At 53.9% G+C, this 24685-nt stretch overlaps 6 protein-coding genes across 6 annotated transcripts; all 6 read right to left on the reverse strand.

The window, feature by feature from the left end:
• Window positions 1–1097: 1097 nt before the first annotated feature.
• Window positions 1098–2618, reverse strand: JKF63_03932 (uncharacterized protein; the record flags this gene model as incomplete). The annotated part of the gene is made up of 1 exon (XM_067899928.1): window positions 1098–2618. One exon carries the CDS (start codon window positions 2616–2618, stop codon window positions 1098–1100), a length of 1521 nt encoding a protein of 506 aa, XP_067755134.1.
• A 2683-nt stretch (window positions 2619–5301) lies between these two features.
• JKF63_03933 (uncharacterized protein) lies at window positions 5302–6858 on the reverse strand (the record flags this gene model as incomplete). The annotated part of the gene is made up of 1 exon (XM_067899929.1): window positions 5302–6858. One exon carries the CDS (start codon window positions 6856–6858, stop codon window positions 5302–5304), a length of 1557 nt encoding a protein of 518 aa, XP_067755135.1.
• Window positions 6859–8478: 1620 nt separating this feature from the next.
• JKF63_03934 (uncharacterized protein) lies at window positions 8479–9576 on the reverse strand (the record flags this gene model as incomplete). Its single annotated transcript, XM_067899930.1, has 1 exon — window positions 8479–9576. The coding sequence occupies one exon, from the start codon at window positions 9574–9576 to the stop codon at window positions 8479–8481; it is 1098 nt and encodes a 365-aa protein (XP_067755136.1).
• Window positions 9577–12540: 2964 nt separating this feature from the next.
• On the reverse strand, window positions 12541–15111 carry JKF63_03935 (uncharacterized protein; the record flags this gene model as incomplete). Its single annotated transcript, XM_067899931.1, has 1 exon — window positions 12541–15111. One exon carries the CDS (start codon window positions 15109–15111, stop codon window positions 12541–12543), a length of 2571 nt encoding a protein of 856 aa, XP_067755137.1.
• Window positions 15112–17898: 2787 nt separating this feature from the next.
• Window positions 17899–19074, reverse strand: JKF63_03936 (uncharacterized protein; the record flags this gene model as incomplete). Its single annotated transcript, XM_067899932.1, has 1 exon — window positions 17899–19074. The coding sequence occupies one exon, from the start codon at window positions 19072–19074 to the stop codon at window positions 17899–17901; it is 1176 nt and encodes a 391-aa protein (XP_067755138.1).
• Window positions 19075–21166: 2092 nt separating this feature from the next.
• Window positions 21167–22135, reverse strand: JKF63_03937 (uncharacterized protein; the record flags this gene model as incomplete). The annotated part of the gene is made up of 1 exon (XM_067899933.1): window positions 21167–22135. One exon carries the CDS (start codon window positions 22133–22135, stop codon window positions 21167–21169), a length of 969 nt encoding a protein of 322 aa, XP_067755139.1.
• Between the last annotated feature and the right edge of the window lie 2550 nt (window positions 22136–24685).

Here is a 24685-nt window from a genome sequence, read left to right on the forward strand (position 1 = left end):
AGAGAGAAAGAAAGAAGGACCCACTTTTCACCACTCTCCATCGCGAAGAAAAAACCGCCGCGTTGAGAGGGAGCACACACACACACACACACACGCACACACACACACACACACACATCCAATAAAGAACAAGCTTTCCCAGCCTCCTCAGTGCGGTGTGTGTGTGTAATAGGAGGGGGGGGGGGACTATCCACCGGATCAAACGGAGAGAGCACCACGAGGCTCTCGAGCACACACACTAAAAAAAGAGGATGCAAACAAATAAGAAAACAGAGGGATGCAGGAGGGGGAGGAGAGAAAGGGCAGAGGCCAAGGTATACGTAGGCACTTCTTGCCCTCCCCCTCCCCCTCCTGCATCCCTCGGTCGATTCGTGTTGAGTTGTACAGGCACACCTCATGTAGAGATTTCACTCCCTGATGTCTACCGTGACGAGCTACAAGCAGATAGGAGGCGAGCACATGGAGGAAAAAAGGGGGGGGCGGAGGGGGGCGGAGGAAGAAGGCAACCTTTACACGGAACCCCTCTCTCTCCCCCCACCCTCTCTCCCTCTGCACCATTGAGTGGCGGAGGCGTACGTGTTAAAAAAGACACGCACCTGTATTCCCACCACAGAAGTGACCAGGAGAACAAAAAATAAAAACAACAAACGGGGAAAAAAAGAGGACATACTTCCATCATGAGAGAGTGCGCTACATTGGCAGTACAACGCAGAGAGGGGTGCAGGCCTTATTTGAGACCGACTCACTTTTCTTCTCTCCCCTCCCCCCTCCCCCCTCCCCTCCCATCCCTGTTTGGCGGTGCTCAGAGGAGGAGACGCACCAACACATGGGGGGGGGGCGCGGTACCAAAAAACCATCAAAATTGAAAAAAAAAGAGAGAGCCGCGGGTCAATACCCCCGAAATGAAGCATTCATCGAGGCATTTAAAAGCGTTCTCATTGAAAAACACAAAAATACAGACCGGTTAATGACTAGTAGATTGTGGGTGATGTCCTCCAGCGGTGGCGCGGCCACATCTTCACCGCCTCCTCGCGCTTGAAGATGAAAACATGTGCGCTATTGATTTTGGCACGTCAGCTTACGGGGATCTACACACTCTACTCTCTCTTCCCCCCCTCCTCTCCTCGCAAAAGGGAGGTGGGGGAGAGGTACTGGCTGGTGCCGTAGAGGTCGACAGGCTCGATACGGCGAAAGGTTGGGCGGATGCACTTCATCGCCTCGTGGACGCATCTCTCGACCTCTTTGTTCGTGTGGTGACTTTTGAGGGGGATGCCGTGCTGAAAAGAGTCGAGTTGTTTTTTAGCTCGGTGGATTTGTTGTCGCTTCGATGAGGAACCACTCTCAGGCGAGGAGTAGATGCCCAGCGACGGGTTCTGCGTAAGGGGCGAGTGCGACGCTGTGGAGACGAGAGAGCACATGTACTGCTTGAAGGCGGAGATCATTGTGGGCAGTGCAGTGTGGGACTGCGCCTCCACAAACCGGTCCGTGAAAAGGACACGTCCACCAAGTTCGAAGCTGTTACCATCTGCTGGGAAGGCCCAGTGCGCACTTGAAGCCTCATAGATCCGCGATGAAGGATCGGATGGACTGTCAAGTGCGTTGTGGCCGAACAGCCGGGTGATGCTGAGGTTGGCTACAGCGCTGGGGTTGCAGTGGCCATGATATTTGGATGATGTCCTGTTCAAGCCGGAAGGGCTACGGCGAAAAAAAAACAGGAGGGAGTGCCCGACGCTTCTGCGGTAAGGCGCGGTGAGTGACATGAAGCCCCCACTGACAAATATGCGAGGGTTGACCTCTCCATCGTCGATGTCCATCGCCGCACTGCCAGGAGGAGTCGTATTGCCACCTGATTCATCAACACCGTGCGTCAAGGCGGGGCGGTGGTTTTCAGGAAGGGAGGCGGGCTGCTCAACGACCGCGTTGCTGAGCGTGACTGGGGCATCCACGTAAGTGATGTCAGAGCGTGGATGCGATGAGTCCTCAGCTGAGGTAAGCCTATTGACGGAGGAGACCAGCGGCAGTCTGTGTGGGGCCGGCGTGTGGTGTTCTGGTGCGAGCGGCGCTTCCGGTAGTGTAGCCACCACAGCAGCGGCTGACGACAGGGTATGTGATCTGCACTGCGGTGACGACAGAGGGGAGCCGAGTTGGGGATTCTCGTTCTCGCACGTTGGGATCTCGAGAGGCTGGCGCGGGGTGAGAGGCGTCAGGAGGAGGGAATCCAGCAGTGGACATCCCTTCGGGCAGAGCACTTCCATGAAGGAGGAGTAGTCGATACTCTGTGCTGCAACATACTTGTGGTGGTGGTGGTCATTGCCTCTGTGAAAGCCGCCGTGGCGATACCCCAGATGCGCGAGATGGTCGAGGGTTTGACTTGCAGGGCGGGTGCCCAGGGGGATGTCCGGTGCGCTGGAGATGTCAAGAATAGCCGTGCCATGCACCGCCATCGCGTCGCAGTTCTCAGGGATGGGAATCATTTTCATTTTTAGTGCTTGGCGGCGCTCTTCATCGTTCCCATGTCGAAGGACGCGGATTAGACGCGCCACGCGTCGCCGCTCGAGGAGCTCAGGCATGTTCAAAGCGTTTGACCGGCTCGCAGAAAGAGAGGCGTAGAGGGGCATCGTTCGAGAGGAAGGAGGTGTGCGTGTGTGTGTGGAGGAGGAGGGAGGGAGGGAGGGAGGGAGGGGAAAGTGCAACAGTGTAATGATGCCGGTTAAAGGAGGAGTCAGAGATGGTCTTAGAGGTCGAGTATAAGGGATGCCTCTATTTCGCACACTACCGTCAATGACGCGGTTAATACCCTGAGGGTGGGGAGAAAACAAAACAAAATAAATATACATATAAATATATCTATATAGATAGATGTTATTGCAAAATGCACAGCAGAAAAAATAGAGAAGTACGAGGGTGTGTGATGGGGTAACACCTAATCGACACGCGCATCGTATACGTTTATACATGAACACATATATATTGATACATATATCGAATTGGGCTATAGAGGCACAGATACTAGTAAAGTTTGGAAGGTGTGTGCGTGTGTGTGTCTCTGTGTGTGTGTGTGTGCGTGTGTGGAGGGGGGTAGGTAGGTAGGTGAGTGGTTTTCAGAGAAGCGCTGCATACAACCACGATGGTCTCAGTCTTGCTTATCTGAACAGCGGTGCCTCAGCTTACATGCCTTAGTTTTTGGAGCGAAAAGCGTAACAAGTGTATACGAAACGCAAAAGAAAAAGACACCAGACGGACGAGCAACGGACGCACCCGCCGGCGCGAGGGATGGAGGGAGGGAAGGGAAAGAGGCGAGTAGGAGGAGGATGGGGCTACCGGGAGAGGCGGGGGTATAGAACACTTCATAGCCCCTCTTCCCAATTGTGTAGTGAGAGGGTGAAGGGCGGGGGGTGGTGGGGCGCCTCCACACATCTGGCCCTTTTTTCTTTGGTTTCTCGTGTTTGTGTTTGTGTGTACTCTCGGAGTGTGCAGCTTAAAGATTCCCTTCTCTCCCCACCCGCCCTCCAATTCGCAAGTGTGACGCCCTCTGGAGAGACACGCGGGTGTCCGTGGCCGGCTGCCAGACACCGTTTCAATCGAGGGAAACACCACTCAAAAAGAGAGAGGGAAAGGAGGAGAGGGATCAAGGGTGAGCCGGCAAACACAGAGGCAGACATAGTGAGGGAGGGGGGAGGGGAGGAGGGAGGGGTAAAGGGAGGTGTGTAGTAGCTGCGTGGTGAATCCGTTGATAAGGCCCATGAAGGTGTCTTGGAACTTTTCTGTTTGCTGGTGTCCCTCTCCCTCGCTTGGCCTTGTCGCTGCTGACGGGGGCATCGAGGCACACACAAAAACCAGCAAACAAAAAAACCGATGTTACGCAGCCCAGCTTCTCAAAAAAAAAAGTGGAGAAAAAGAGAAGTGCACGCCAACGCAGGAGGCCGACACATGCGGAGAGACATACATATATATATGCGCAACTCGTATTGATTCGCTTCGCTCACGTTTATGTGTACGCCGAGATGTTTTCTGCCACACATGAAAAAAAGAAAAGGGAGGAAGGGGGAGAGGGGAGTTCACCATCAGAGAGGCCGGCGCGACAAAAATGAGCAAAAACGAAAACAACAGCAACAACACTGAAAATGTGCGCGGATGAGGGGAGGGGGAGGGGAACTACCAGAGAAGTGAGTGCAAATATATTCGCACGTATACACGGAAAGACACACACATATGTGCGTACGTATGTGTATGCATACACGCTTTCAAGGGGTCTAGAGTGAACCCTGAAAAGACGGGGTTGTGTGCATTTAAAAGGGGAGGGGGGGGGCCGGGTTGCAGGCTGGTGTGTGTGCGTGTGACACACATTATCCGAAGCGTGATCCGTCGAGATGGAGCGTGCGAGGAGAAGGTGTCCACGAGAGACAGGGGGGGGTGAGTGGTTCAGTAGATGAAGATGGTGTGGCGGCATGTAGCAACACGAGGCGCACATACTACCCCACCTGTTCGAGGTATCTAATCGCAGGTGTTGTGCGCTCGCTGCTGTTGTACATCACCACGGGGAGGTCGAGGAGGGCGGCGGCGGTGGCGAAGCATGTTGGTGGACGACGGAGTAACTATTCAAAGGGCTGTTCTATCGTGAAGCTGGAGACCGTCGATTGATTTGACCAGACCAAAAAAAACGATAAAAAAGGGAAACACTTATGAGAAAAATACGGTTAACAAAAACACACAGAAAAGATCGATAGTGTGATCTGCACGTTTGCAAAACGTTTGGGGAGCATCTCCCTCCCTCCCTCCCTCTCCCCTTCGACCCCCCTCCCTCCCTCCCTCCCTCCCTTCGACCCCCCTCCCTCCCTCCCTCCCTTCGACCCCCCTCTTTCCCCCTTCCCTTCGACCCCCTCCCTTCCCCCTCCCTTCCCCCAAAAGAAAGAAGTCAACTGCAAAGGGTCGATTAACGGACAGCCACTGCTTTGATTCTAGAGCACGGACCTTCACACGGGTGTCCTTTCCATATTACGGCATCTGGCAAACACATTCACAACACACATACACACAAATGAATAAACGCAGCAATACAAATGGGGATTGTCAAGGTGGGATAAATGGGGTGTGTGGGGGGTGAGTGATGACGACAAAGCATCCATATCATCATCTCTGGGTAGCACAATGAATCCAGCATGACGGCAAGAAATATATATAAATATATATATATATATCATTTGATTGTAGAGCATATATACATAAGGGGGGAGTGTAGACTTCAACTTCTCGATATCCCGATCCGTGTATTGGCGCACCTACTCGACTATCTGGGCACTGTTATGCAGTAGACAGCTCTTGTTCGTTATTGGCGGAGGGCGCTGCCTTCTTGTAGACACGAAGTTGAAGGTGTTTGGAGGCAAGCCAGGTCCGTGTGTTGCACCACGCCAGTACAACAACGCCGTTCTCGGTCGCGGCAAGCGCATCGGATCCAGAGGACAGCGCCTCCGTTTCCACTTTGTATGAGCTCAGCTTCTTGGATTCAACTTTCGCCCACTGCATCCCCGACGCCACGGACTGTGGCACAAAGAAGGTGGTGAGGCGGATGTCATTCCCACCACCCACCACACAGTATTCCCAGCAGACCACCTCCGAGGCTTTTACATGAAACACTTGTGTGTGCTCGTGTCCCGCAGACAGCGTCACATCCTCCGTGGAGGCCTCTTCGTCGTCGTCGTCGAGCGGGGAGTCGGCGCTCGTGTTCGTCCCCGTCGTCCCCCGGGGATGCTGCGGGTCGTAGCCTCTCACACACTCACCCTTCTCGGCTGTGCAGTGGCAGTCCCCGCCAAGGAAGTAGGGAATATACTTTTTATCAATGAGCGACTCCAGCGTGGCGGGGGTGTCGTGCGGACTGATGAAGCGAATCTTCTTCTGAAAGGCTGCTGGCATGACACCACTCAAAAGACGAAAGGCGTAGCGGACGAGGCTGGGTGAGTTGACACAAACGATGGAGTGGACTTTGTCGGGGTAATACTTGAAGAATTTCTGGTTAATGGCGCGAGTCACATCGATCAACGGTTTCCAGAGCATCCTCATCGAGAGACCCTTCATGTCAAATATGATCGTCACGGCCACCTGCGACACTACCGACTCTAGTACTGCGCTGTCCACGGCAGCTAAGGTCGGCGGCGATTGTGATCGCTGTACCTCTCGCTGGATGAACTGATAGACCAGAATGGATTCGAGCACGCTTAAAAAATGAAGCACGAACTCCCACATGACATCCACAGGCGTTTGACCAACATTTGCCATCTTCTTCAGCTGTCGAAGGAGATCCCGCTCATCAAGGCTGTTCATCATCGCGTACACAACCGGCCGGCCGGCCTTGTCCCAGTAGTGAATACCTGAGTTGTACGCCTGCGCCACCCCAGCGCTGACACGGTCAGCGCGTTGACTTGTTTCGCGAGGGTTTTTGCCCAGCGTCTTGCATACTTCTGTGGTGGACCACCCCCGCACTGAAACAGCAGGTGGGAAGAAGCTCTGCTCATCAAGGCGGTTCTCTGCGCGAAACACCACCACCTCCTGCATCATTGAAAATGCCTTTTGCACATCCCACTCCCGCGACACGAGAAAGGCGCTACAGTACAGCCACGTCACATCGCGCATCAGGCCCCGCTCTTGGCTTTTGTAGTCCATCTTTTCCTCCGCTGAGGCGGGGCTGGTGGCGGAGGCTACCAGCTGCAGATACGACTCCAGTTGCGGTGGCAGTGGATCGTAGTGCTCATTCATGAGTTTGATGAGGGCGTTGATTTTGTTTACTTGTTCTTGGGTGTACGAGACTGTGCTTGACTCCTCATGCAGAGTCCCCGCGCTTCCATTGTGTTTAGGGGAAGGCATGGCCCTACTTGCGTGCCAGTGGAGATGAGGTACCAAGCGCTCTTTTTTTTTTTTGGTGATGGTGACTGCCACAGTGGTGCGTGTGAGTGTGTGTAGGTGTGTGTACGTGAAGGTGTGTGGGGGGGGGTGTACGGAGAGGGAAGACAAACTGTTGTTTTGCATTGCTTCTTTGGTGCGACAAGGATTCACCGGAGAGGGATTTCGTGCGTGTTGGGTTGGGTTTGGGGGGGGGAGCGGTTACAAAGCGGAGTTTGGCAAACGCGTGTTCCCCGAGCTCAGAAAAGCCTCACTCAATTTTCTGGGCGGCATCGGCAACGCGGGATTTCAGGGATTTAAGTTGGTTTGATTTTTTTTTATTAGTGACCTACACTGTGATTGTGTGCAATAGGTGACTTTGATCGATCCTGACACTCCCTCCCTCTCCCTCTTTCCTCACCTCGTCTGCGGTCCGCCGGGCGTGACAAGAAGTTGTCTTGGCTGTGTCTCAGTAGGGACGCGTTGGGAGTCGACAGTGGATGGCGGCTATAATGTCATATACCCTACATGGGTGCGTACGATACACTGCGCGATTGGTGCTCTTCTTTTTCTTCACCCTCTCTCTCTCTCACCATGTATGTACGTGTATCATATTTGGTTATCTGTGCACATGAACATGCGATCCTGATTAATAGAGAGCAAGACAGGGAATCGCTTGGTACGTGGAGAGACACTTGAGTCTTGGGGGTGGAGGTGGCTAAGGGGGTGAGAGATGCACGGACACACGTGCCGGGGCACAGGTTCGGGATGTGTCCCCCTCATATAGGAATACAAAAAAAAAGCAAATGAGAAGCAGAGTGGAGACTAGAAAAACGAAAACAATAGAGAGGGAGGCCTATAATCACAGAAAAGGGGAAGACACGGGAAGGGAGAGGGGAGGGACCCCGGAGCCCGCCGCCTCCCATCACCTCAAAAAGAGTAAGGGTGACACTGAGGTGAAGGCGCGCAATGGAGTACAAAAAAAAACAAGGAAAAAATGCCCACGGCAATAAGTGATGGTGACCACTGTGGTGTTGGTCGAGAAAGAAAACGAAAAACAAAAAGAATAACAACGGCAAAACCAAAGAGGGGGGGGGGAGAGAGCAGCCGTGTCAGTCACATTCGCTGAGCGTTTGTGTCCCACGAATGAGTGGTGGGACAACACCTCACTTTGCAGGGCTGCTGCTTCGTTGCCCCCCTCCCCCTTTTCTCCCCCTCCCATCGCAATGGCCGCAGACTATATCACCTACTTTTTTTTTTGTTTCGAAACCTAGTACCGTATATCGAGCAGCTATGCTTTCTGCTTGAAGACTTTCATCTGCAAGTGCTTTGCCGTTACCCAGGACTGCTTGTTGACCCATACCAGGATCATTACTCCATCCACTGGGGCCACGTACTCACCCGCACCCTCGGACGGATTCGTCTTGGAGGCGACGTATCACCTTTCTCCGCATCGAAGTCCTGTGCCTGCGGTTGGGGAATGAAGTACGTGGCAAACGCTGCATCATGCCCATTCGAGGAGACAAGGTCCCACACAACCGATTCCTTCGCGCGCGAGGAAAAGATTTTCTTTTGTGTGCGGCGCCGGCTCGCAACGAGAATCTATTAGGTCATAACACCACCATCCATCGGTACTTGCTCCGTGTCGGGCAGTGTGCCGTCCTGATCAATAGTGGTGGTGTCTGTTTCGCTGCTGTTCGGGTTGTACGAGCGCACGCAACCGCCAGGGCAGTGGCACGCACCTCCGTAGAAGTCCGGCACGTACTTCTCGTCGATCTGCTCCTTCAGCAGCGCCAGCGATTCACTCGAGTTGGCCATGCGTATCTTGGCTCGCACCGTGGGCGGCAAGATGTGGCGAATAATCCCGTAGCCAAACGACACCATCGAGGGAGAGTTCACTACGAGAATTTGGTGCACACACTCGGGGTAATGATGGAGCAACTGCTTGAAACTGGTCACAAGCAGGTCAATTGCCGGCTTCCACATCATTTTGTATGTCAGCCCCTTGAGGTCTATCACGATCGTGGTGGCGCGGATGAGTCCCTCAGAGGCATCCACCGTGAGTACCCCCGCATCGTATTGCATTTGCTGGTAGTACGCAAGCCACTCACCAGAGCCCAGCAGGTGCTGTAGCAGCTCCCACAAGACGGCAGCTATAGACTGACCTACATTGGCGGTCTGCTTCAGCTTCTTCAGAAGATTCTTCTCGTCGACGCTGCCCAGCATGAGGTAGAAGAGAGGTTGCCCATACCGGTCCCAGTAGTGTAGACCGCAGGGGAGGTAGCGGTCGATGTTAGCGGCAATTTGATCGACGCGCTGATTGCCTGTTCGCAGCTCCTTACCCAGTGCATGCGACACCTCCACCTGATCCCACCCGCGGATCGACATTGCCGATGGTAGTTCACTGCGCTCGTCGAGCTGGAACTGCCTGCGGTACGCCACGTGCCTATTCATGGTGTCAAAAGCCCTCTGCACGTTCCACTCGCACGAAATTAGGGCGCAGTAGCAGTAGTGGCGCGTGGTGTTGTGCGGCGTCGGTGCATCCTCTGACGTCGGTGAGTAACGCAGCAAGATCTGCAGCTGCATTGGAAGTGGGTCATAGGCTTGCTTCATGAGCTGCACCAATTGAGTAACCTTCTGCTCTCTTTCCGGCGTCATATCGACGTACCGGCGGTGCCGTGGTACGGAGGCGGTGGCAGGCATCACGTCTTCGACAGATGTGAGAGCTGGTGATTATCGCAATACGATGAGAAAACGTGTGGCGGCGCACCGATGATCAGGGTGGACTGAGACTTGGGAGGAGGTGAGAAGAACGTCCGCGCTGCATAAGAGAGATAAAAAGCAAAGAAAAAAAAGATGATCAGCGTCTCGGGTACGTCCGTTGTCGCGGGGGCGCGTGTAGACGATGTCTCCATACGCACACTTCCCTTTTTCTCTTCTCTCTATTTTTGTTGTAAATGTTTCGGACAGGTCAGCCTTTGTCTTCTTGGCGGTGGCGCGCGGTGGTGGGAGAGAAGAGTTTTTTTTTTTGAGGGGGGGGGGGGCAAAAGGAGAAGACCAGCGGGGAGGAGGGGGGGTGGGGATCAGCGGAGGGGGAAAGCCTCATGAGAATGTGTGGGTTGTACATCTGCTAGGGCGGTGCGCGGTTGACCAATCAAAGCAGTCAGATGGCTTGCTTCTCCACCCCCCCTTCTTGTCACCAACTGGGACTAAAAAAGGGGCGTGGAGAAGGGGAGAGTGCGTCATTGATGCGACCAGCCGTTGACATGGCCCATGCTCGGCTTGCAGCACCTCACGTGTACGGGTGCGTACACACCCGAGAAAGAGTGACACGCTTGATCTTCACTTGCTGGCTTTTCTCAGGTCCCATCGAAATAGAGAACAGTCAAGTGACTGTCATGATATCGTTTTTGTTTTTTTAAATTCTTTGGCGCGTCTTGTTGAAGAGCAGAACGATCGACTTCGCTGAGGGGGTGCGATGAAGACATCCACCTCCTCCCATCGCAATCGAGAAAACATTAGAGGGGGATTGGTGGTGGTGGTGGGGGGCTGCTCTTTGCTTGTGTGACTTGCTATGAAGGAACGTTGCTGAGGAGCCGGCGGGAAAGGGGGAGGTGGTGCTCGGGAACACGCTGCAGGTACTGGCAAAGCCTAAGGAGCGTCGAACTGGCGCTGGAGTAGGCGTTGTCGAAGGGCTGAGGCTGCTAAAAAATGTTCAAGTCTCTTCCACCTGTCACACCATATGCGCGATCCCTTTCACCATCACTCCCAGAAACTGCAGCGCGCTCGGACAAGAGGGGAGGGAGGGGGGGCGTTGGTCGACTGCTTGAGCTAAAAATCTCTTTGTTTCACTGCTGGCAGTTTGCAAGCTCGTCAAACAAAACACAAGGCATTCTCAAGCATCGGTGCGGCCAGACATACGGGGTTGCCTTACATGGGTGAAATCACTCATTTGTACTTGCGCTGCCACAAACGACCGCCGTATTCTGTCGGAGGCTTCGCCTTTCATAAGAGCTGCTTCACCCAAAGCTTCAGGTGTCTGTCACGCTACACGCTGCACGGTGCGGTAGATCACTGCCTCAGCTGTCTGCGAAACAAACAGCAAAACGCCCGTGATGGTCTACAAATACTGATGATGAGCCGGCACTGTGTGTCGCCCAATGTCGGTGCCTCGTGTGTGGCTGAATACACATGAGCAGCCGTCTTTTGGAGTGGTGCCACCACTGTGAAAGGGTGGCGGCTGTTGATTAGGCGGCGCAAAGCGTAAAACGTCAGGCCACTATGGGGAGTGGGGAGTGGGAGGGGCGGGGCGGGGCGTGTGAACTGCAGAAAAACATATTCACACACAAAGCGACCTTGATGTCGTGTGTGTGTGTGTGTGTGTGTGTGTGTTGTGAGGGGGTGGGGATTTTGTGTTGTTCGACGTTTAAAGATGCTGGGATCCACCACTACCGAGAGGCACGTCTATGTTAGGTCCATTGCAGTAACAGGTGAGGTAAAACAGGGAAGGGTAGGGTGGGGAGGGGAGGGGGGGGGAGAGAGAGCCGATTAGAAAAGAGTGGCGAGAAGTGCAAATCAGTGCAGGGCCATCTACGTATATTTGGGGAGGCGAAAAACGAGAGTTCGTACGCGGCAGGCGAATTACAGAAAACTAATCGGAAGAAAATACACCGCAGCAACTTTGCACACCACTGCTCACTGGATGACGGTCGCATCACGACGTCGATTGAGAGGGAGGGGGGGGGGAGGGGCGGCGTTGCGGTGACATGGCGGCTGTGTGTCTCGTATACTTCTCCCTCTCTCCCGCGCGCTGTCACACAGCACAGTTCAGGGAAGGTAGAGAAGTGAAATCAGCGCGAAGGTGTAAGAGAAGGCGCGTGAGAGAGAGTTTGTGTGTATCAAAACGTTATGTGCGTGGGACCCCCCCGGTGTACCAAGTAAAACATACAGCCCCCTTTTTTAACAGACAAGGAAACATAAGTCCGTCTGGGAGGGGGGGAGGGGAGGGGGGTGCCCCCCTCTCTTTTCTCTTTTTGCCGGGGAGCCCACTTATAAAGAGACGTTATGTGGAGATGCGGGGGGAGGGGCGAGGGAGGGTGTCGTGAAGGGGCGCGTAGAAGAGAAACAATCATGAACAAAAAAAGCCATGCAAGAAAACGTGACGGGAATAGAGAGAGGGCCACAGTACAGCCCGCCTAGGCGATATATTTTTCCTTTTCAAGTGACGCCTGGCGGCTACTCCCCCTCCCCCCCCGTGTCCCCAAATCAATCTAGGGAGGTAATTGTAGGGGTTCAACAGAGAATGGGGGAGGGGAGTGGAGGGGGGGGACCACGAATCACGATAGTGTGAGAGTGTAAGCTAGTCAGTCCAGTGCCTTAACACGAAAGGTTTGTGTGGGATGAGAGGGGTGATAAGAAAACACTCCAACCTCACCCTCACCAAAAAAAAAACACGAAAATGAAAGCAGCCACAACCGGGTGCAGCGATGTTTAAAAAAAAAAGGAGGCATTGTGCGGGTGTATGCACGAATGGGGTGAGGCGCCATCACTCGTATGAGCGTCTCATTCGCAATGTTTTTTTGTTTTCTGCGACTTTTATTTCTCTCTGTTTCTCTATTGCCGTGGAGGGGTGACCTTATGGTCGAAAAAAAGAAAAAACGGTTGAGGCTACCATATCAGGTGGATTCTCCTTGTCTTGAAAGCGTAGAGGGGGACGACGGCGCCGACGACACCGATAAGGGCTATGATGCCCACAATGCCCCAGAATGGATTCGTGTTCTCAATGCTTGCGAACGGTACGGGGCAGTTCATGCCCCAGTGAGAAGCCACGATATTTAGCGGCAGCACAACGAGCAGCATGTACTGACACATCAGTGCGAAGTAGTCGGCGGTTTCACTCGTGCGGGAGTTACTGAAGTTCACCTTGGAGGTGTAGATGAGAGTGGCGTTCCCGAGAACCGTCCGAGCCACCTCAAGATTGTGCATCACACTCATGACGCTCTTGTAAACCGCGGCGAGGGACGGCGGTGGTGCCATTTGAGGGGGCGCTGTGGAGGAAGCTGCCAGCGTAGATTGTGGGACAATGAACGAGATGCTGTCACCCCTTGGCAGAGTGCCATGCTCTGACCTCTTTGCGTTGAGGCCCTTGTAGTACTGATCACTGCTTAACGGGTGCCTCACCGTTGCTGCGCCAGCGTCGGCCCCAGGACGATCCATGTCAATACTGCCCAGCCTGTTTCCACCATCGTTTGACGCTGAGCGGAGTACGGCAGTCTTGTTTTTCTTTGCAGCCACTCTGGGGTTCGCATTGTGCTTCGCCCAGGTCGGTGCCTTGTGTGTTCGTATAAAGCGAGCAGCTGTGTGAATCACTGGCCGATCGAGAGCCTCCAGCAGACAAATCTTTTGAAAGAGAAGTCGCCTGTGCAGCGCAAGACGACGGCGGAGCTGCAGTACGCGGCGGATCGTATCGGTCTGGTCGCTTTCACTGTCGAGTTCAATAAGGGGCAGCATGGAGTCAATGGCGTCCACCTCTCCCAAAACGATGGCCATGTTTGGGAGGTAGGCATGACACACGGCCGAAAAAAGCAACGGCACGAAGGTAGAGGTGCGCAATACCGGCTCTGCCAAGGCACTCCGCGACGGGGCTGCAATCTCGCTCAACGCACCGCTGAGCCACGTGTGAGAGGTGGTGGTGGCGGTGGCGCACCTGCCCAGCTGCGCCATGTACCGCATGCGACCAAGCACGGTGGCCTGCAGCTGGCCCCACGCCTTTACACACCACACCTCCACGCCCTTGTCGTCATCCCCAAAAGGCGCATGATGGGAAATGCCTCCAGCACCGTCGTTCTTGTCAAATACGTGCGGGACAGTGCGTTCGCGTTGTTGCCCATTCGCTGATGCAGCGCTGCGTAGGGAGCGGCGGCCGGCGCTGGTGAGTCCCAGTGTGCTCGCGGGGCACCACGTCACGCACCCCGTGGGAAAGCAGACAACGTAAGTGGATGTGATGACTGGTACTGTGGTGGGCTCTTGGCTGTGCTGCGACACCTTCGTAACTTCATGCATGTCGGTAGACGAGGCAGGAGCGGCGTGTCGGTGAGCGGCGGCAGTGGCCGCACTCAAGCTGAGCACTGTGCGCTCGAAGTTTTCCTTTGTTATAAATTCGTTCAGCGGCTCGTTCACGTACTCGTTAGGCAAAGAAGTTCGCGGAAGAAGCGCACTCTCCCAGGCTTCCTCGCTCATTGCCGACGACGCTTGTATCGGCGTCAGCAGTGTCGCCAGCTCCAGCACCACATAGTGGGTCGATCCAGCAACGCTTCCACAAGATGTGCGCTGCCCAGTCGCTTTCTTTCCTGGCCTGAACTGCGACCTCTCATGCTGGTGGGGGTTGTTGCCGTGCTCATCCGCTGAAGCGTCATCTTCCCGCGCCCGCAGGCGCTCCACATGTAGCACGCGGTCGCTTGGTGAAGTAAGGTCGATCATCTCCTCCTCGTACACGTCGTCGAGCAAGGTGCGATCGGGTCGGGTGTGTGCCTGGCGCTGCTTTCGAACCGTCTCGAGGGTTTTCACCGTTGACAACTGCAGCCCGAGCGCTGCCCACAATTCCTTCAAGGGTGCGTCGTCGCTGTCCGCATTATGCAGTGCCGCTCGATCGCGCAGTCGTGGAGGTGGCACCCCATGCAGGTCAAGCCAGAAAAAGCCAGTGGATTCCTCGCCCTTGCCATCCTCTTTGCACACCTGCGCTTCTTCAAGCAGCTGCAGCATGCCGCGCACCGTGTGGCAGCACCGAGCCAGTGCCACGGGCTCATCATCAGGCGCACCGCCGCCAACCTTGACAAGCCGAGCGTAGAAGGCGTGGTCTTCATCGCTGGCTCCCGGCGGGGGGGCACTGCTGCTGCGACTGGAGCGAGAGCTGCTCGAGGAGGCGCGAGTGGATATGCGTGGGGGGCGGCTGCGTCTCTGGCGGCCAGGGCCACTGTGCTCACCGTGATCGGAAAGAGTGGCGCTGTTGGCAGAGCTTGCACTGCTGCTGCTGCGCGAACGTGGCCGGCGAGTTTGATGACGGCTTTTATGACTTCTCTCCAACGGGTTAATGGGGCGGCGGAAAGTCTTAGGGAGGTTCACAGAGAGAAGTTCCCGCACCATAGACTCGTTGATGGGCGGGGCGGGAGGGTTGCGGTGCTGGTTAGACTGCGAGGCAATATTCTGCCGCGTGTTGGGGACATCGATGGCGGACGGCATTCTGTACAAACCAAGCGCAATGTGAGTGGGGGTGAGTGGGTGGGTGGGGAAGTGGCGTTCAATAGGCGTGAGGGAATCGTCGACACCAAAGTTTCTGTTTTCCCTTATTTTTTTCTTTTCTGCAGTGGTTTTAATGGAGGGAGGGAGCCTGACTGAGAGTTTGTCTGATGATTACGTGGAGGCACATGAATAAATTAATTGCCGCGCATGAGTGGAGGGGTGCACTCTTGAGTTACAAGAAAAAAAATGATGAGGGTGTAGAATTCTTGTCGAGGAAAGAAGAAGAAAAAAACTGAAATGACATTTGAGGAGGGAGAGGGGTGCACTGGATAACACGAGCGTGGGTATACTACTGAAGGGGGGGGGGAGGGGGAGGGAGGAAAGGGTATGTGCGTGTGTGTGAATAGGAGAACATCACCCAGTGCAGAGGAGGGAGTAAGGGTCAGACGGAGGGAGGGGTGGGGGCTTCAAGTCAAGCTCAATGAGCCCGCTCTGAAAGCGGATGTGACAAGTGCACGCGGCGACATAAGTTTACTTCTCGACATAGGGAGGAGCACTAGCCCCGAGAGAGACAGAGCACTCGTGGTTGCTGCCAATGTTCACATGACCATCCGTTGTTAGGTGAAGGTGTGTGCATAAACGTTTTCTTCAACGTCTCGCTCTTGTGCCTGCCTCGGGGTCGCTATCCTTCTTTGTTTCGCTTTTTTTTTTGCGTTGGGGGAAGCGGACCTTCCCATTGCTGAAAGCTCAAGTATAACACACACACACGTACATGAAAAAGGGAAAGGTCTGTGCTGTGCGAGGGGTGTTGATGACGATGAATGGTCTTGGTTTCATTGCGTATATGAAAGGAGGCGACGGTTTGGAAGGTTGTCAGCATCAGTGTACGCGAGCGGGAGGGGAGGGGGGGGGGATGGTGTCATACGGTGGTCTTTCTGAGGTTTAAACCATGTCCTTCTTGTTGCCTGTAGATGTTTCAAATGAAACTCACAAACGACAAAGGATATAACGTGGGCTTTTCCTTGAGCGTGTAGGCTCCCACACCTTCACTCCCTCCCCTATCCGTCGGGGGAGGGGAAAAAAAAGAGAAAAGTCACACACCATTGTGCGAGTGGGGAGGGGAGGAATGGGGGAGGAGGGGGGCGGACGACAGCAATGAAAAAAAAACTTACTTGACTTATTTCGCCTAGCGCTTCACCATCGTTTTATCACAGTCTCTCCCTCACGCCTCATTCCTGTCTTTCACCATATTTTGTATATTTTTATTCGGTGGGGGAGGCGGTCAGAAGGCGCTCTCCATCCATTCCTCATATCCCACGTGTATGTACGTAATGTGTTTTTTATGTTGGTTCTGGTACCCCACCAGCGAGTGATGTCCTTCACAGGCCACATACAAACACACACACACACACACACACACACACGGCACCACACCGCGGCAGGCGACGGGGTCTCTTCGTCCTTTTTTTTTGCCCCTTTGTTCGCCCACATATCATCGCTCCGCTTCTCCGGGCTTTCGCTTTCTCATCAGTGGCGAGGATTCCTCAGAGCCTACACCCACAGACACAGAGGAGGAGGGAGGAGTCGGTCGGTCGGTGAGGGTGGGGTGGGATGGGGTGGGGGGGGGGGCACACGCGGGCGGGAGAGTAACACACCGGGAAAAGAGACGCAAGAAAAATATTCAAAACACACAAATAGAAATTCAAAGGGGGCGGGGCATATATGCAGGAGGCACACACACACACATCCAGAAAAGCGGGAGGGGGAGGGGGAGACGACCTCGACTCAAAAGATGAAGAAAGTGAAAGAAATGAACAAAAACGTGCGTATCCCTCAACATACACGCAAAAAAAACCCAAAAGAGGTGTACGCCAGAGAACAGAGATGGATCAAGAAACCACGTGCAGAGAGACGCGCAGAGGAAGCCTTAAACAGGGGGGGGGAGCAGAACAAGCGAAGGATGTGAAGAGGAGACGGTGCGGGGTTACCAAAGAAAGAAACAACATACGTTTATCGCAATGGAAAAAAAAAGAGATGCCTGATTCTTTGCCTTCCCGCAGCTCGATTGCCCTTCCAAGAGAATAGTGGTGATAATAATAATAATAAACCGCCTCTGTTTGAAGAATAATCGTATACTTCTATGTGAGGTTGACGTGTGTGGAGGAGGCACAGGTCTATGCAAAGGCGTAGAAAACCTACACGTATGCCGAAGGGAGGGGTGGGTGGGTGGGTGGGGAGGAGGCAAAGAAAAAAAAAACGGTCCTGCGTCGTGATCTTCCATCTATGAGAGGGAAAAGATGGTATGTGAAAGACCGAAGGTGATTGCTTTAGTAATGGTGACAGGCAAGCGTTTTGAAAATTTGCAGAGGCTGTGTATAGGTGAGAGCGCTACTGCGCACAAAGTACTGGGTTTCGATTAGATCAGGGCGTGCGCTTTGCTACGTGGCCCGCGTAGAAACAAATGACATTGACCGAGAGACTCGAAATTCAGGTCTCCATTCACCACGATACGTGCAGGGGTCCAGCACTGGCGTCCGCTCATCCGTGCTCCTTATCGTCCTCGCCTCCCCGAGAACCGAGAGAGATGCATAAGCGTGTGCGATTGAATGAGAAAAGGCATTTTCTTTTTACAGACCCACTCTCTGACCTCCTCACTTTGTATGGCGACATATTGGAGAGTGGCGATGTGGCGAGCAGAGGACGTTGAGCATAAAACAGTGAAGGCTTGCATCCAGACAATGCACGAGACAGGTTTTTTTTCTTTTCTCACCGAGTTCTCCTCTGTAATCACCGTGGCGGGGATGCGCAGCGGCGCAGAGCTCGATCGCTGGGTGGGGGCACGTTCACCTTTGAAGTCGCCTTCTTGGCGGCTGGTCTTTGCTGTACAGTGGCGCTGGAATCGAGGGGGTCATCCAGGCACTCCCGTGGTAAGTACTCCGCGGAGCCGTAGGAGTACGGCACAAAGGGGTTCTCCGCCTCTGTGTCATTTGAGAAGTGGCGAACCTCATTCTGCGGTTGCCATGCCGAGGTGAATGCGTCTGCTGTTGGCCCGACAGTTACAACAACAAAGCCATCGGCGGGGACCTGACCTGCAAACGGCATGCGCTCGCCCAAGTAGGTCGCGCTGCGGTCGATGGTGAAGAGGAAGCGTCCGTCCCCACTGCGCCTCGGCGAGTTGTCTTGCACCCCAGGGGCGCGGTCCATGGCGGCACGGTGATCTTCAGAAAGAAAGAAAAGCTGCACCAGTTCCTCTGGGAGTTCACGTCCGAGCGTGTACAGTGGTGTGCCTGCCATGCGATGCTGCATGTCTCGTTGATACTGTCGCAAGAAGATGTTTCGCCGCTCCACCGAGAGCATCGCACGACGGTGTTCGCGCACCATCCGCTCCAACTCCTTGCGAGAATGGCGCGCTCGAAGTTGGAGATTCGAGAAAAGCGTGTTTCCCGCCTTTGACGTAGTCTTGATACGGTTGTCTGGGGCGACAAAGTAGTCGAAGACGGGTGGCTCGATCGCTTCTGCGCCAGCCGGGATCGGTTGGTCGGGCCTGCGCGACGGTGCAGCTTCGCTAGCTGGCAGTGTGCTCATCTCGGATGGTGCGACAATGTGCAGACTTGTTTCACCTTCGATGCCAGGATGCACCTCCTCACCTTCACGCATGATGCGCTGCCACTCTTCCTCAGGCATGTGCCGTACGAGCACCTGCTCATGTTTGCGCTGCACACATAAAACGGTAACAGGGTCGTCACGCTCAACGATGGCCGAGTAAGGTTCGTAGTAACGACCGTCCTGCCGCTTTATCAGATGACTCCGTGTGGTGCGCGGACGGGAGTAGGCCGCCAAGGAGGCTGCCGTCACTGGCAGAGGCGAGCTAAAAGAGCGACGCACACTTTGAGCTCCGTTGCCGCTATCACGGCTCTGGCGGTAAAAGTGAGACTCGCGGGCGCAATCACCAGCGTCAGGCATTTCGTGTGAGAAGGGGGGGGGGAGTGTGAGGCGGAGAACGCCGTCAGAGAGGAACAACAACAGCAGCAGCAGCAGCAGCGTCCCCACACAAAATAAAAAAAATGTTTTGGGGCGCGGGTAATTCCTGGAATTAAAAATAAGTTGAAGAATAGGGGGGGGGGAGAGGGGCGCCCCCCCTCTGGACCGCTACAGAGGTCGAAGTACAACCGCACAAAATGGGGGGGGGGCACTTGTGCCAAGGAAGTCCCCCCTCCCCCTCGTAGCACACGCCTGCGAGTGGGAAGGGGGGTTGGAAGGGGAGAGAGGGGTTGGGGGGGGGGGGGGGGGGAACGAGCCGTCGATTTGAGGGCGCACGGGTTTGTGAGGGGCGTTATATCGTCTTTTTGTGATGGGGTGAATGGCAAAACACTGGGGAGAGGAGGATAATAGTTTGTGGTGGTGGTGGTGGTGGTGGGGGAGTCAACTGAAGGAGTGGGGGGAGAGGGAGAACAGGTCAATGAAAGTGGTGTATTTTCGCACGTCTTCTTCTTATACAGCGCGAGAGGTGGGCCGAGCTCTCCGCGGAGGAGGGGTGGGGTGGGGTGGGGGGTCGCAGTGCCAAATTGGTCAAATCATGAGTAAATTGAGTTCTCGCTTCGCATCCAAATCCTTCCTTTGTTATGTGGAGACCATTTCGTGAACGACAGAGAGTCCACTGCGGGAGTTACACACACAAAAAAAAAACAACATCAACAGAAAAACAAAAAAGAAGAGACGGTGAAAGAAGCGGATGCGGTGTTGTGCACTGTTGCTCTCCAACTTGCTTTTATCTCTAGAGGTGCACCAAAAAAAGAGGAGGAGGAAGGAGGGAGGAGGGGTGATTCGTGAGCTGAGACGACACTTGACGCTTGGTACGGCAAGATGTTGGCGCTTCTCATTTATATGTCCGAGTCTCGCGTTGCTCTCACACTCCAAATCGTTCTTCCTAGACCTCCTCGTTCAACAACCATGGGGAATGACACACAGAAGCAGCTCGTGTGTGTGTGTGTGGAGGGGTTTGGGTGCCTAGTGGCACGCACCGAAGCGGTGCGGCAGAAGGCAAGTAGGCCACCTCCTACGTTCAACACCCGTGAACACAGAGCGCTAATGGGCCAACCAAACATGTTGAAGACGAAAAAAAAAAGACAGCAGAGGGAGAACAGAAAAAAATAAAGGAAGAGAAAGTAAACGCAGAATGCAGTGTCTTCCATTCAATGTACCGCATCAAGTGCCCCTCAAAAAATGCAAAAAAAAAACGGTTTGAGGCAGGAAACACACACACACACCCTGCGTTGGCGCATACACTCACAAGAAGACAGAGCTGCAAAAAAAAAAAGGGAGAGGGAAGAGGACACACCAGGGAAACACATGAGCGTGCGACACCATAGACACCATAGACACATGAAGAAAGGAAAAAAGAGAATAGAGGAGTGTGTGTACGTGAGAGGTGGGGGGGGGGGGGGGGAGGGGGGCGAGAGAGACGCACCAGCAACACACCACCCGAAATATATACACTGGAAAAATGAGGGAAGGAATAAACAATCGTCAAGAAAGGCCCAGAATACAACCGTCATACAGACGTGGACTATCACTACGTGGAGAGGATAAATAAATGTGGAGGGAGAGGGAAGGAGAGAAGGGAGGGGATGGACTTGGACTGAAGCAGAGGCGAGGTGAGGGGGAAAAAGATTATACACGTTCTCTACTGGAATCCGAGGTGCGGCGAGGAAAAAAAAACAAGCAAAACAAGTATATATGAACGTTTGTGAATATATCGAATCGCGCGACAGCTGGCAACTGCAGGAGTGCTGCGGCATAGCCACGCGTGTGGCTTCTCACGGATCCTTCTCTCTTCTATGTTTGTCTTTGTAGACAGACATGCCGAGTGGTTTGCTGCGCTGGTTTCACATTTTGTTTTTGTTGCCAAAAACGTTCTCACGTATACACGCGTACCAATCACCACCCTCCCCAGAGAAACACACACACACACACACACACAAACCACTGCCATATTGTCCTCTTCCGCGGAAGAGACGGCCCCCTTTTTTTCCCTGCGTTACTTTTAGTGGGCGCTCTACTTGGCGGATAGACAAGGGGTCAGCACGCTGTCCCTTCGGCCATTTGAGGACTGTGAGATGGACCTGCGTCTGTCTGCTCCAGGGGCGGGCTGACTGGTGGCATTGCGTGAACCGCCCTTCGTCGAAGCCCACGAATTCTGCCGCTTCAGCTCACTGTTCCGTTGCCGAATAGCACGGGTTTGGTACTTGGACGAGGTCGTGGTCGTGCCTTTTTCCTTCAAGTTCAGTGAAGACTCCCTTTTCTCAGGTGTGCTGACAGACGGCGTACGCTGCACAGCAGGTGAAACACCATTCCTCCGCGGGGATGCGTTCGAGGAGTTGCCCGAGGAGGGTGTGCCTGTAACACTTGCCGTTTTTGCAGCTTCCGAGTTAGCTGCACCTGAAGACGGTGCTGGCTTCTCGTACATACTGGTCGCTTTGCTCGCGTCGTACATTGAGTATGCGGCAGCGGTGACGTTATTCGCGTTGAGGTCGCTACCCGAGGCTGCAGCGTAGGCGTTGATGTTCCCACCGTACATGCTGTTTCGATTATATGTCGAGTCCTGTGCCGCGGAGAGATCCTCAGCGGCGTTGGTAGACGGCGTCGTATTATAGAGGCTGTTCGGTGCGTAGGTGGAGGCCTCCTCTTGCTGAGCAGCTACGCCAGGTGCAGTAAAACGCGCTGTCGCCAATCCATGAGCATTCCAGTGGCTGTCTGTGTCACGCTGGTGTGGCGGATGAGACAGGGGCTCTTGTTCCATCAGCACCTGCTGCTGTTGCTGCTGCTGCGGGAAGCCCCACACCTCATTTCTGTTGAATGGCATGCCGCCCATAGCCTGCATCTGCATAATCTCCATTTCTTGCATTTGCATCATGAGGATTCGCTCTTCTTCCATGCGGAGCATCATCCCCATTTCTTGCACAGCGTTGCGCTGCATGGCGTATCCCGCCATGCGCTCCATCTGATCCTCAGCCGGGCGGTACATCTCAGATGAATGGAGGAGTTATTTTAGAAAATGCCCTCCGTCCCTCTCCTCCCCTCCACACACACACACACACGCACACACACGCAAGAAAAAAAGAGAGAAAAAGGATAACTACGCGAAGGAGAGAGAGAGAGAGGGGTGATGTCAACGGCGGTGAGCGGAGGTGACGATAGCGAAGGAGAGAACACCCATTCCGCGGATCGACTGATGGAGTAGTAGGCGGGTGCGCGTGTATTTGTGTATGTTATATGTGAAGCGCACAAGAAAGAACGAGACAATCCGGACAAAACTTGAGATGTGTAGAGTATGTGATGACTTCTGGAGAGCAACAGGAGAGTCCGAGATGACGTGGCTGCACGTGGGTGCCCGTGACTGGGAAGGAAGAGAAAAACAGAGGAAATCCAGGGAGAGAGAGTTTTTACCGGGGTATACGCGACACATTGGCAGATGAAAGGGGGGAGGCTCGGAGGTGAGGTGAGGGGGGGGGTTCGTGTGCACCACACGTGTTTATCGTACCACACAGACACACACACACACACACACACACACATGTGTGTGTTTCGACGCCACTCTCCCACCAGTCCCCGCCCGTTAGAGAGCCCCTCGTGTGGCGGCGGCTCGACACACCCGTTGCAGAAGTGCCCATCGATTTATTTCAGCAGGGCCACGGCCTCGAGCTTCGCTCATTCTTTTCGGCTCGAAGGTTGCCTCACAGCCGTCTCCACCATGCCGGTCGCGCCCTGCGGTGCATTTCTTGAAGCGTTGCTCAGCCCCTCTCGCCTTCCTCCTCCTGGACAGGAGGCGGGGAGGAGCGCCTGAGATACAAATGGCAGAAACATGTACACTGCTGTGCATCACAATGACGCAACGCCATTCAGCCACCCTGTGGCGCCGTCCGCAATGTAGGGATGAGCCGCTCTGACAGCGCTACGTTCTTAAAAGGGGTGTACAACTTTTATTATATATTTGCGGTGAGGGGGAGGAGGGGATGAGAGAAAAAAATGAAAAAAAAAGATCTCATTGACAACAACGACAACAAAATAAGATGAGGAAAAAGAAATTAGAGAAAATGTGGAATTCGCTTTTTGTGTCAAATAACTTCTCCCCTCTCTGGTCCCCCCCTTCCCCCAAACACACACACACACACACACACACACACACAGATACACACACACACACAATGCCACGCGTGTGTGTGTGTGTGCAGAGGACGTCATTTTGTGTACGTGCGGTCACGAAGAAGAAAACAGAGAAATACACACAAAAAAATATGACGGCCACAGTAGAGAAGCAGTAGATGCACACTATGCATGTTTTGTACTGACAATATACTTCATCGTACCGATCGACGAGTTGCTGTGTCACCTCGTCGCGACAGTGATGCGGCGGCAGCAACAACTACCAAGAGGGGCTCGACATTATAAGGAGGTTCTATTCATGCCCTCGCGCAACCCGAGATCACCGCAATACACGTGATGAGAAAGCGCAGAAGTTTTTGGGGCATCACAATGTGAGACACCAAATGAAAAAAAAAAGAATAAATGCACCATATATATATATATATATTCTTTGGTCATATTGGAAGAAAAAAATGGGGGATGAGGATTGGGGATGGGGGGAATTCTTCCAGGGAGGAAAAGAAACACATGAACACAACAAATACAAAAAAAGATCAGAGCGCCCCCCCACCCCTCCCTCCCTCCTATTCCTCCTGCGTCTCATCCGCGAAACACAAAAAAAGCCTTGAAGGGGTAAAAAAGAGATACTTTCTTACCACAGGCAGATACACCTTAAATCGGGGGGTGGGGAGGCAGCAGCAAGCAGCCTCCATCTCTTCCCCCCCTCCACCCCCCCCATCTCCCCCACGAACTACACACGAATTTTCACGCTAGTGCACAGTAACAGGCAGGGGCTGCCGCAAGCAGCATCGGGGGATACAGAGGACGAGACGATATAAAGGCTCAACTATGTGAATCAAAAATGGCGATAAAAAGAAAAAGAAGACAATCACACACAAGCATAAAAAATATTCTCAGAGGGAGGGAAGAAAAGAAATAACTGAAGACGAGGCGTACAAACAAAGAAAAAAAAGAGGAGTGGTGTGAGGGGAAAGAGTATATATGTATACATAGTAGAGAAGGAAGGGGAAAGTGCTTCCAGTCTGCTCCCTTTTCGTGCTGCTGTTCGTTCAGCTCTCTCCTCTTCTTCTTTTTTTTTCACTTCCACATGCCACTTCGCACAGAGGAGATGCAGTGGGAACAAAAAAACACTCGTTGGTTTTCTTTTTTTTTCCTGCTCAGGTCACACGAAAAGTGTTACCCACAGAGAGGGAATACTTGACTGGCGAGTGCTGGAAGCAGCGTAGTGAGGAATGGGCGCGTGGGTTGAGGGTTGCTGTAGGGGAAGAGGGGGAGGGGGAATGAAAAGCAGAGGGGGGGGGGGGGGAGGGAGGTACATGGGAACGCTCTTCTGGAGGAGCGATATACAAAGTGAAAAATCTCATACGCAGCGGACCCTCATAGAAACGCACACGCGCAGACCGCCCCCCCC

This window comes from Porcisia hertigi, chromosome 31 (assembly GCF_017918235.1).
Source record: "Porcisia hertigi strain C119 chromosome 31, whole genome shotgun sequence".
Classification (NCBI taxonomy): Eukaryota; Euglenozoa; class Kinetoplastea; order Trypanosomatida; family Trypanosomatidae; genus Porcisia; species Porcisia hertigi.